This window comes from Anabas testudineus, chromosome 12 (genome assembly GCF_900324465.2).
Source record: "Anabas testudineus chromosome 12, fAnaTes1.2, whole genome shotgun sequence".
Classification (NCBI taxonomy): domain Eukaryota; kingdom Metazoa; phylum Chordata; class Actinopteri; order Anabantiformes; family Anabantidae; genus Anabas; species Anabas testudineus.
The window spans coordinates 15,265,697-15,277,930 of NC_046621.1; the positions used below are offsets into that span (position 1 = coordinate 15,265,697).

Below are 12,234 nucleotides of genomic sequence, written 5' to 3' on the forward strand. Positions count from 1 at the left end.
AATGACAGTAACAGATGCATGTTTCCAAACTAATTACCTTACTGTAAATAAATAACATGCTTACTGACAATTTACCTAAACCTTGAAAAGCCTTAGACAGTTCTGTTGGAAGTACTTTTGCATTTTTATGATGGTAAATGTCAAATAACAAAGCCATACATTTAAATTTTATATTACAACTTCCAACCCTATTCTGAGGTAGAGAGTAAAAAGAAAAAAGAAAGAAAAACTATAAAAAAATGAGCTGCCTGATGTTTTAATTCATGTAGCACAACCCTCGTGACAATATAACTGCTCCACAGTATGATAGGGAAATGGCTTGGCAGGGTTAGATTTAACAGTGCTGTCACTGAATCCCACTCTGTCTGCTTATTGCTTGACTGGAGAGTCTAGTCTGTCAAGGACAGCTTACACAACACATTGCAGTCTATTTTGCTGGACACACATACAAAACAACCATACTGTACATTTATGTAATACAGTGTGTATGCTACTGGAAAACTACAATTTTTTAATGCAGCCATCCATTCTTAGCATCATAGTGTCCAAATTGAAATAGCTGGACACTCTTCCTGAGTTTTTAGAAATAACTGTTACAACAATATTTCGGTCAAATGACAACAAAATGCAACCAATGCATTATTGCAATTTCAATCAACAACTTTAAAATCATCCCGTTTGTTTTAGCTTCTTATTCACACCTTACACAACTTAATGCTTTTTATTATGACTGTACATTACAGTTACATTACACAAAACCAAACTGCTGCTGTTGGAGGAGCAGGTTAAAGAAAGAATGCGGTGATGCAGGTGCGCTGCCGGATCACAAGGCAAGAGCATCCGTGTAACACGCAAGTCATCTCATCCTGACCCCACTGCACGGTTCACAGCTCCTGTTCCCGTTGATTTTCCGCCTCAAATGGGTGTCACTGTGCCATGAGCAGCATCACTGGCCCCCTCAGTGGCTTTCCACCTGCCAACTCATTGTAATTCCACTTCAAGTCAGAGGGTAGAATGTAACACACAGTTGAAACAGGCAAATTCATGCCCAAAGCAGAAATTGTTTACTGAACAGCTTTACACGTGTTTCAAACGCCAGTAATGACACTATATAACATTAACATGGTGCCCTTACGTGAGGAAACCCACTGCAAAACAATGTAGTCATACATCACATAGAGTGGGCACTGCCAGAGCAAATGCAACGAAAGGCAACTGCTCATTGTCAAGTTGTATGTGACGCTTCTTATGGGTCTGGTTTGGAAGAGTTGTGGAGGAGCAGGTTACAATCTCCATAGTATGAGCAACCACATGATATCATCTGAGCTGAAAATGGTAGAGGTAAGCTTGAAGGATTGGTCATAATGCATGTACTCCCCCAAACTAGAGCCACAGGAAGCGAGTTGAAAATGTGCAGCGTTGCCTTTTAAAGCTCCAGAAGTGAATGAGGCCTTTCACAAGACCTTCATTCTGTGTATTGCAGGTGTTTTGTGGCAGAGCAGAATGGCAAGATCCCTGCAAACATGTTTAATGACTGAAGAATAAAAGTTCTGTCCACATTACTGCTGAAGCCCTATAGGAGTTGTACCAAAATGAAAAAGGAGACACCTGTAGGCTCATTTGCACCATGTAACCTGAGGGAACAACCTGAGGGAGAAGGAGCACCACTCATGGAAAACGGTTCAGTCATTACAAAATGAACACACACACACACACACACACACACACACACACACACACACACACACACACACACACACACACACACACACACACCAAAAAATGTTCTTTTGGTCCAAAGGGGATTTTCTCTCCTTGTGAAATCAGACTTGTTTTCAGCTGCGCTTCTCTTCAACATGCATATGCACCCGACTCTTTGCACCATATCCCCTTTGCAAGAATAAATAAAAGCAGTGATTGTAAAGCGCTGCACCCACCACACCTGCACCTACAGACTGACAGCTCAGTGTGTTTCTGCACTGGAACTTGCAGACTTGACCTGAGTTTTGTGGTGTTGAATGACTGGAGCAGTGTGGTGTGTAACTAAAGACTAGATTTCCTTATGACCAACAGCAGCATGTTGGAGCACTCCCCTGAAGGAGGAACGGCTGTGTGTGGGCACCTGTTTGCTGCTTACAGACTGTCACCAAGAGGGAGCAGCGCCGGGCTAAGTGGATGTGACTGCTCTGATTGCACTCCATGGGAAAGCGAGAAGAAATAGCCTACCTCTGATCACCAACGCGTCATATAATGTTTCAGCGCACGCCCCTCCCCCTGTCTCGTTTTTTCCCCTCACTCAACCTCTCCTTTGACTCACAGAGGCGGCTCACCACTGGCGCACGGACCGTGGAGGATACGGGCAGAAGATGGCTGACTTAGCCGGGCACTGCGAGCCCTCGGCGGCATCACCAGCGTCACACGGGCCGCTGAAAAGCTACAAGACACCCGCCGTCTGGCGACTGTAAACAGCTGCCGCTGCCTCTCTCACATCCTCCCCCCTCCTCTCCTCTCCTCTCCTCTCCTCTCCTCTCCCCTTCCTCACCGCAAATATTGACAGAAGTATCAGAGAGAAATCATGGCAGAGATGGAAAAAGAGGGCAGACCTCCGGAAAATAAAAGAAGCCGAAAACCAGCTCACCCGGTGAAAAGGGAAATAAATGAAGAGATGAAGGTAAAGGGGGGGATCTGTGCCCAGCTGCATGTGATTACGCGTGGAAGAGTGGTTGTGAGGAGCATGCATGTGTGTTGAAACACTAACCAGGCGTTCTCTGTGACAATATGCAACACACCTAAGAGCAAGTGGCTGCACGATAGTCAAACTTTGATTTATGGTTTTCTTTTGAGAGCCAAGTTCCATTGTCGTATCCGCGCCGAGTGCCAGCCCCGGCAGCGCACCCTGCCAAAGCACCGCCGTGCACAGTGGATGCGGCAGCCCGGTTCACTGCCACTGTTCTACGAGTAAGTTTTGAATCAGTGGAGAAGACGGTGTTCCTGGCGCTTCATGGCACCATTTGGCCGCTTGTGTGCCCTGCCTTTTTACTGGCTTCTCCGGAGTTAATGGAAAATCCAGTGCGTCAGTGAAGGCGTCAACAGTGCGCCTACTATTACTATTAATACTGTTACTCTACGGCACAACGGAGGGCAGCCGGTGTGCACAGTTAGTAGAAATCAATGGGGGAACACTCACATATGCCAAGATGCGTTTGCGGTTCCGTGTCGACTGAGTCGAGGTGTGTGTGTGTGTGTGTGTGTGTGTGTGTTTGTGTTTATGCGTGCGTTTCCCAGCTGCCTTGTGATCCAGATGTGCGTTGTGTGAGCTTTACGCACTCGACAGGAGCACATTGTCTCCTGTGTGTGTGTGTGTGTGTGTGTGTGCGCGCGGCCTGTGCGGTTCTATCCCAACATCCAGACACACGTTGTTTCTCTACTGTTTTATTATTATTATTATTATTTTTTTTTAGCTGGGTGCACATTGTGATATTTGAGCTCCGAGCGGTTCATTGTGGAGAAAGAAAGTGTTCCTTACGTGTGTGTGTGTGTGTGTGTGTGTGTGTGTGTGTGTGTGAGAGAGAGAGAGAGGCAGTGTGTCCGCTTTGTCTCCATCTCTTCATTGTTTGTACACATTTGGCCGGAGACACACAGGCACCCCGTGTGTTTGCTGTGATGGATGGATAGGCAGGTGATCGCACGGAGAATAATTGTGGAAATAGTGATTTTTGAAGCTGGCAGAGGAGGGGTGCTGGCTTTGAGCGAGTCTTGAAACAGCCCTGGAATAAAGGCTTTTTGTGTTTAGACCTATCCAAAATGCCAGCCGCGTTCATGTGTCACTGCTTCTTCTCTGTTGCTGTATAAAAGAATAAATCATGTGGATTTTATTGATGACAGTCTAGATGGCGTGTTGGCAAGCTCAGCTGCCAAAGATGCATTTATTATTATCATAAAGCAATAAGGGACAGTAAAGTACTATAATGTTGCATAGTAATCTAGACTATTACATATATATTTTATAGAATAATGTGCTGTATATTAAGTATTTTCCTTGTGTGTGTTCCATTTAGTTGCAACATAATTACATTTATAACATTTCAGATTGAATTCTTACTGTAGAGTTGTTCTTGCTTGTTAACTAAAATTATACTGAAGGTCTGGAGAAAGGTGGAAACTGATTTCTAACTGATTGAAATTGAATGAATTCTTTGTTGCAAATGAAATATGTCAGTTTCTGAAGGTCCACAGTTAACGTTACATCCTCCTGGTTGCCTGGTCCTGATGACAGAAGGGAGGGGTGCAGCAGGTTGGGGCTGTCAGTCAGAGTCGCTCCATGAAGAAATGTCCTTATTTCTTATCAGGCCAGTATTAGAGGCATCCTCAGTGGAGCATTAAAATGGTCAAAATATTTATGAGCAATCCTTAAGGCACAGTCAAGTGTTTGTTCTGAGGTTTGAATACAAATCTAGATCTAATTTAGACATTTGATGTTCTAACAGAAGGGAAAATATCAATCTATGATGTCTCCTCTGGCAGTTTACCACATTGATCGAGTAATTATATGATGTCAGTCATCAGTCAGAAATGATGTTTCACTTGCAGGTCTGTGTGTTTTGCTCTTGGATGTTAGATTTAGTGACACGGGTCATCAGTCAGGATTCAGTGAATTGACATTTCTTAAGATATGTTTTGGAGAGCTGACATGTCAGTTAAACATCTCACTTGATGGAAGCAGCTTCATTTGTCATTGTTTTTATGTGCAACTGCAGCCTAGTAACTGCGATCAGTCAAAGGGTACAACCGAGCTGTGACTGTGAAGACACGCCTGACCAAACTGAAATGAAATTGAAATGCCGTTAGCGTGGGAATTTTTTACATATGCCAATGCAAAATGTGGTGCATAGGAAAAACAACACTCTCCCATGACAACTCCTGTATCTCTGTCAGGACCAGAGGAAGCTTATGAATGGAGCAGCAGATGTGGTTAAGGTGTCAAAACACTTTCAAAGGCTAAAGAAGTTGGATTGTAGCTCATTGAGCTATCTCGAAATTCATCTCCCACTGTACACGTACACACACACACACACAGAAATGTCAATTTAGGGAAACACTGATCTATAGATGATAAATACCTGTAATTTTAAGCATGTTTCTCTAACCCAGAAATGTGTCACCTATACCGCACCCTAATACTATGATTATTACAGTAAATTAAATCTGGTTTAAAAGTTATAGGTTTATTCATCGGGACAAGATATGTGTTTTTTTATTTTAATATTGGATTACAACCTGCAGGGTTGCAGTTGGATCAAAAATATCCTCAGCTTGTTACCTTCGTTTCCATAGATTCTCTCATTTTCACTATTTCAGACCAAAGCTGGAAGAAAACACACACACAATGTGCCCTTGTGAGGGCTCATACTCCTCTGAAAAACCAAACAGTCTGACAGTGTTTCCTTCATCTGTCTGCTTAATGTGTGCCATGGTAAAATAAGCCCCAGTGAGTAATCAGGATAGGAGAGAGTGGGGTAAGAAACAGGGGAGAAAGGAATGTAGACAGTACTGGGCTGGCCAGGCTGTAAAAACTGTAACCTGAGTGTCTCCGCTGGATCAGATATCAAGGAAAGTAGAGGGAAATGAAAGCAGAGGAGAGGGAGAGGCAGAGGAGGAGAGAGGGAGCAGAGGAGTGGAAAAGTGGAGAAGGAGGAGGAGGAGGAGGCAAAGGGAAACTTGGCGTGTGGATTTGGGAATTTTATCACGGTGTACTGTGACCTGCTCTGGTTTCTAGCCGCAAGATATCCAGTTCCCACCATCGTCATTACCACAAGCCCTACTGGCGATGTCTTAGTGGAGGGAAACGAGGGCGAAGACTGGAGAAAGTGTATTCTAAATAATGTTTTATCATTATCTGCTGCTGAAAGTATGGCAAAGACGTGCCAGCTTGTAACTATCAAGAGTGCAATCCTCTACACCACCTATTATCCTGCACATTTAAATGTAAACTTACAAAGATGACTCGAGGCTCTGCACAACCACAGCTTAGTCTTTAATTGTGTTTCGGACCAGTCTTAAAGGGCATTAAATGGCTGTTTGCATACTGGTGGTTTATTCTTTTTGAAAGTGCACCAAAATATCATCACCATACCAGAGGTCTGACCTGTGCAGCAGTGAAGGCAGCGGTAGAGGCAGTGCGGTTTAAAAGCTGATGCCACTGAAAGCCTTAAGTGTTCGTAATATTCAGAAAAGATCATGCACTTTTTTTGTGCAGAGGTGACAGTTTGAAAGGTAGAACAAGCTACAGGCCAATATTGACGTGAGGTAGTTGAAATATTGGAAACACCGTTCAGCATATTGTGTGACCTTGAAGTTGACTCAAGACCCCTCTGACATGCTGTCAACTGAATATAATGAGGATTCATTACACTCTTGATGAATTGTAGTGCTTCGGATGAAGGGCCGCTCGCTTTTAGAGGTGGCAAACTCCTGCCTGCCGCTGAAGGTGGAGAGCGGCCTAATGCAGCATCTGCTTTGATAGCTCTGTAGCTGTGACTCCATTTTCCCATAATGATAATTACTCTGTCATCACATGACCTCAGCGGAATGAATCAGATTCATTAGCACGGCACAAAGTTGTGTAGTGTTTTGACAGAATAGCAGAGTAACTTGGGAATATTAGATATGTTGGTTTATTGATGCCTATTGCATTTGCCCAGAGGAAAAAAACTAAGTATTGTGTTGTGTACTAAATTTTTGCACAGGTAGACAGACTGAGGTCACGCATTTTAGCAACTGCTGTCTGTTTCTTGCTTGATACATTAAAATCTTTGCTTGTTTTCAACTGACCTCTGTTCTGTCGGGGGCTCTCGAAAGCAGTTAAGCCGAATAAAGCTGGTAAACAGATTTGCCTGCGTTGAAACCAGATGAAAAGACCATACATCCAGTGTAACATATAGACATCTGTACCTGCCTCTGTGGCTCCACCGCCTCTTCCTGCCCAGCTCAGCCAGAGCCAAAGTTGGTGCCACTGCTTTGATGAGCTGCCAACCAGGATTAGATTCCACTCTTAAGAATACTCCCACTTTCTCAAAGTAGTAGGGTGACACAGAGGACAGGATGGTAAGAAGGAAAGGGAGACACAGAGAGATGCAGTGTTTTTGTCTCAGCGATGTGGATGTTTTACAGCTCCATCCGTTTTACTCAGGAGTACATTCAGGTTGGGTTATGCTCCAACTCATTTGTTCAAAAGAAGGATTTTCCCCTTGATGAGTTTTTCTTCTCAAGGTTTCATCCTTGCAGTTGGGCTAATTGCTGCAGTTGTGCTTGCCAATTGGTGCCCTTTGAGTCTGTCATAGCATCTTCTCTTTTTGGTAGGTTGTTACAAATTGTCACTGCTGTCCATAACACAAGGACAGTAATCAAAAATGTAGGTTACTTAGTTTAGAAATCATAAATCATCTTTCTTATCTGATTAATTCTAATTATTTAAATAAATGTGTGGGACAAGAAAATGAAACCCTGGTGAATACAGAAAGACCAGGACTTAAACTGCCCTCTCAGTTTCATTGGAGAAAACTATTGGCCGTTTAAGTTACAACTGAAGGAGAGGTGAAGAGCCATGAAAGCATGTATATGGCCTTTCACCTCTCAATCATCGTGTATAAAGCTGTCAGAACCAAAGTTTAGCTCATTTCAGGAAGTTATACTATACTGCTGTCTTTCACCATTGTTGACGTGTAGTTATATCTTTAGATTTCCAGCTTTTTCTGCTTTAACCACCATTGGATGCTTACTCTGGATGACCTTGATGTCCAGTGACGCCCAGATATTTCCACACGTGTGTTTGCACACTTTGCACTGAAAGATTTCTGCAGATGCAGTCCATTTACTATGCGTGTGGATTCACCGCAACAGGATGCTATGACTTCACCTGTCACTGATTCGAACTGTGCCCTGCACCTTAGTGCCCCATCTGCCCACTGGCCACCCCACCACTGTGGTATTTCATAACAGACAGATCAATAACTCCTGTCATTCTTCATTAATGATGCCTCCCCAGCATTCAGACTAAGTCCTCCTTCTAGCTGTGGCACATTCACTTCTGCACAGAGTAGCAGAAACTACATGAGCTCTATGAACAAGACAGAGCTGAGGCAAAGCTAATCCTAGAGCAGCCCTACTACGCAGAGATACAAATACAACACATCATGAATTTCTTGCTAAAATGCTTAGAAATGGAGGGAGTGTGCTGACGAAGCTCCTATACTGTGCCACAGTGTCTCAAATATGCAAAGAGATACTTCAACCTCAGTCAGTGTGTGTGTATATGTATGTCTGCGGGCTCATTCCCAGTTGTATCTCTCTTACTATAATACCACTGTAAGCAATATCTAAACTGTGCTTTGTGTTGGTGCTTTGATAATTGAATTTGTATCAAGTAATTGAGTCAGTGGGCCAACCTGTAGTCTGCAGCTTGTAGACACAGACTACAAGAGTCCACAAACATATGAGGAACCATGCAACTATACATTTGTTCCTCTCCTTCTCTTTTGTTTAAATAGGATTTTTTTGGTGAGAATTATCCTGAAATCACAACCTCACTTCACTTCACTTCACTTTTTCCGACTTGTACTGATGTATCCCATACATACTGTATGTGGATATTCAGTATCCACTCAAGAACATATTTTGTTGTGAAATGATTTTGATCAGCTAGGTTCACTCCCTCTCTAAAATAACACCGGGAGCTGTTTGTAATAGTTTAACTGCTGCCCTGATGAGATAATGTACAGTGTAAACCGGGACTGGCGATATAATAATGAACTGACTCGTGTCTTGTCAGTTTGATCCGTACCAATGGCAAGACAAGGTGAGTCATCTCCGTGGCAACATACAGTACAGTACAATGTGTTTGTCCTTGCAAACCTGTAATACGATTCAATAAGCTGCTGATTGTGTGCTAATTAATTCCCCATGCTTAAGCTGAAATAGTCTAAATTTGGCCTCTTACGTGTTTATTATTCTAAGAAAAAATTATAAAATACAGTTAACAGTCAGGAATACCAGGGAAAAAAAATCATTACATTATCACTAAGGACCACTCTGTTTTCTAAACTGGTAGTTTAGTGACCTGTGACTAATCCTTCATCACATGTACTAAATAATTACAGCTGATTCATCCTCAGTCACTGCTGTGGTTTGTTTCCAGAAAGAACATTTTCATCTGTGTTGTTTTTTTTGGTTTTTTGTTTTTTCATGATAGCTGAAACATTTACCATAGTTTAGGGTTCAGTGAATAGACGCTTCCGTGAACACTCCAGCTGAGCAGCGCACGGTGATAATGGACTGTATGCATTAGTGGGGTTATAGTTTTGTGGTGAGTACAGTGTTTGCTGACTGTGTTGTGAGAGGCTTTAATGGAGGAAATACTTTAATGTTACACCTGCATTGAGGTTTATATATTATATTTCGTACATATGTGCATGTTCCTGTCTGCTCTGCTGAACGCTGGGACTGCTCTGCTCAAAGCTTATTTGATGCCGACCTGTCAGAAGACATGACATATGCTGTTTACTGTATTTGATTTTCTTTAATTATGAAGTGTTCTCAATTTCTCATTGATGCTGGGATACTAATTGACTTTATTAGCGTTTCTGCTGTGTTGTGATTGGTTCACTCTCATGTTTCTCAACTATGAGGTGAAATGTAGCAGGTGATTAGCTCAGAGGCTGGAAACCGGGGTTAATTACTGAACTTTTAAAGGTGCTGGCAAGCTAAGTTAACCGCCTCCTGCCTCCAGGTTGATATTGAATGGACAGATGTGCTGATTGATCCTCTCATCTACCTCCTAGCAAGAGGGCAAATAAGCGTATTTCACAAGCTGTCGAACTATTCCTTTAATAATTACAGGCCACGCTGTGGGTCAGTCACGCTGTGCTGCTAAACATTGTACGAGGAACCTCTCCAAAGTGGGACCGTGTATAAAATAATGTACATAGTCAATTGTAAGAGGGAAGCATTAAAAGATCAGCAACATCAAAACTCACGAGTCAGTCATCTCTGCTGTTACTCTCCACTTTTTACTGTCCTGTGTTCTGTTTTTCCATATCGTGTCAGGTTTTCTGCTTTGTGCACTGTGATAGGGGCCATTAGTTTGTCTTCCTGCACACTGCAGCGTTTGGACCCAATTAGCTTCACCTGTGCTTATGAAGAAGACCTAGTGTGCAAACCTACATCGTGGTTTTCTCCAGGCAAAGGTTTACATTTGGAGTGGAATCATAATATCTGTGCACAATTAGCAGAAAGACTGTAGTACTGTGGGCAAATCTAAGGAGCTCCTGTTAAAGTGAAGGTCACATGAGAAGCACAATGGTCGGTACAAAGTAAATGATTGTTGCATTTACTTTTATAACAACTGACCTCAAATCTAATTTATCTTCGTCATGTAATGCTTCATGGAAAAGTATCAACATTTTCAAAAGTTACTCACCTTCACTTTGCTACTACAGTATTTATCACTTCTCATCAGTTCTGTGGCAGTATATCCAAAACTGAATTATAATATTGTGTGATGTACACCTATTTTTTTTTGTTTGAGTGATTCCTGTATTTAGATCTCACCCACCGACTGTTTGCGTTGCAGAGCTTTGCAGAGAACACCATGAACGAGCTGCTCGGCTGGTACGGCTACGACAAGGTGGAGCTGAGAGACTCTGACAGCCTGGAGCTAGGGGAGACACCACAGCACATCTCTGTCCTCAAAGGTGTGGAGCTCTAGCGTACAGTGTGGCAGGCGATGGTGAAACGGGTGTAAATATTAACTGCTGGTGGATGGATGATGAAACGGTTACAGTTTCACATGAGAGATTTCAGCATTTGTGTTTTTGTCTTTCTTTTTCTCAGTGATACACAGAAGTCCGTCCCACAGTTGCAGTTTACTGTGGGTTTAGTAGTTTATTTAGTTTTATTAGTTTTAACATTGCTGGAGAAATCTGGTCAACATTTGTTGTACTAGAGAAATGTATAATAATGTATAATAAGGGCTTTAAACATAAATCTGTCCAGGCTTACCTTTAAATAGACATGACGCTTCATCGCTCACACTAATCATTCTTATGTCTCTATTGTGGTGAGAAATGACCCACTCAGTCAAATGTTAGACATCCTAGGCTCTTAAATTATTGCAGGATTTGCAGTTGAGTGCCGCAGCATCTTATCAGTTGCTCAGTAATGCTGTATTTTTGCTCTCATGTCTAGAAAACTCGTTGCCAAAAATCCCAGCTTCAACAGAGAGCGGCGAAGGCTCTCCGGATCGAGCCAACAGTTCACAGTCCTTGCCAGCCTCCAGGAACGGAGTCACAGAGCCCTCCGCCACCTCGTCCACATCCACGCCCAGCACCAAGGAACATGGCAACCTGCCCATTATAGTCCCCATGATCCCGCCGCCTCTGATGAAGCCCCCTGCAGGTAGGGAGCACAGACACCTTTTTGGAAAGACACGTGCACCAGATAAATTGAAAAGTATTTTAGGTGTACACAAGTCCTCGTTTGTTAGGAATACACTTCAATATGATGTGGGCCACCAAAAAAACTGTATCAAACCAGCCCACCGCAAGAGTGTCAGTGTATAAAGTTGCAACTGATGCTTTACCCATTCGTGTGTTTTGGCTACATCTTAAATTTAAATAAAGGATCAAGGTCATTTTCAGACCACAAACACTCAGATATACATGATTTGTTTAAATAACCAGAAGAAATGTCATAGATTTCATCCACAGCTGCTCAACAGACAGATACTGTACTGAAAATAAACCTACTTGATAATTCATCGGCACATAGCAAGAAAACTGAATGTTTATGTGATGTGAAAATGTTTAGTTTTTACAATGGCCTGAATGCCTCCATATATCAGGCAAGAACCAGCCACTAATGAGCTAGCTACCTGCTGTACACCTTGTTTTCCTCCACCTGCCCAAGTGTCAATATTACCCCATCAACTCTCTGAGGAGATGTCCATGTTGCTCGGCCAGACAGAGGGCTTCATTATCCCTTGTGTCTGCTATATAGCACAGGAGGTTGGTACGCCCCGGCGGAGGGAGCAAGCTACCTTGGCATCACCCAAGAGGAGTCCCCACTGGCCCTGCCTAGGTGGGGAAACAGATGGTGTGGTCCCACTTAAAACCCAGCTCTGACACCCTCTTCAACCCCCCCCCCCCCCCCCCCATCCACCCCCTACTCCCCACACATATG

General features: G+C 43.0%; 1 protein-coding gene across 1 annotated transcript in view; it reads left to right on the forward strand.

The window, feature by feature from the left end:
- The first annotated feature begins 2,393 nt into the window (after positions 1-2,393).
- sobpa (sine oculis binding protein homolog (Drosophila) a) overlaps positions 2,394-12,234 on the forward strand; it is a 34,189-nt gene continuing 24,348 nt past the window's right edge. The window contains exons 1-3 of the mRNA XM_026353855.1: positions 2,394-2,671; positions 10,628-10,748; positions 11,242-11,451. Of these exons, the coding sequence (XP_026209640.1) occupies positions 2,576-2,671; positions 10,628-10,748; positions 11,242-11,451 (427 nt within the window). The 5' untranslated portion in view covers positions 2,394-2,575. The remainder of the gene's footprint in view (positions 2,672-10,627; positions 10,749-11,241; positions 11,452-12,234) is intronic.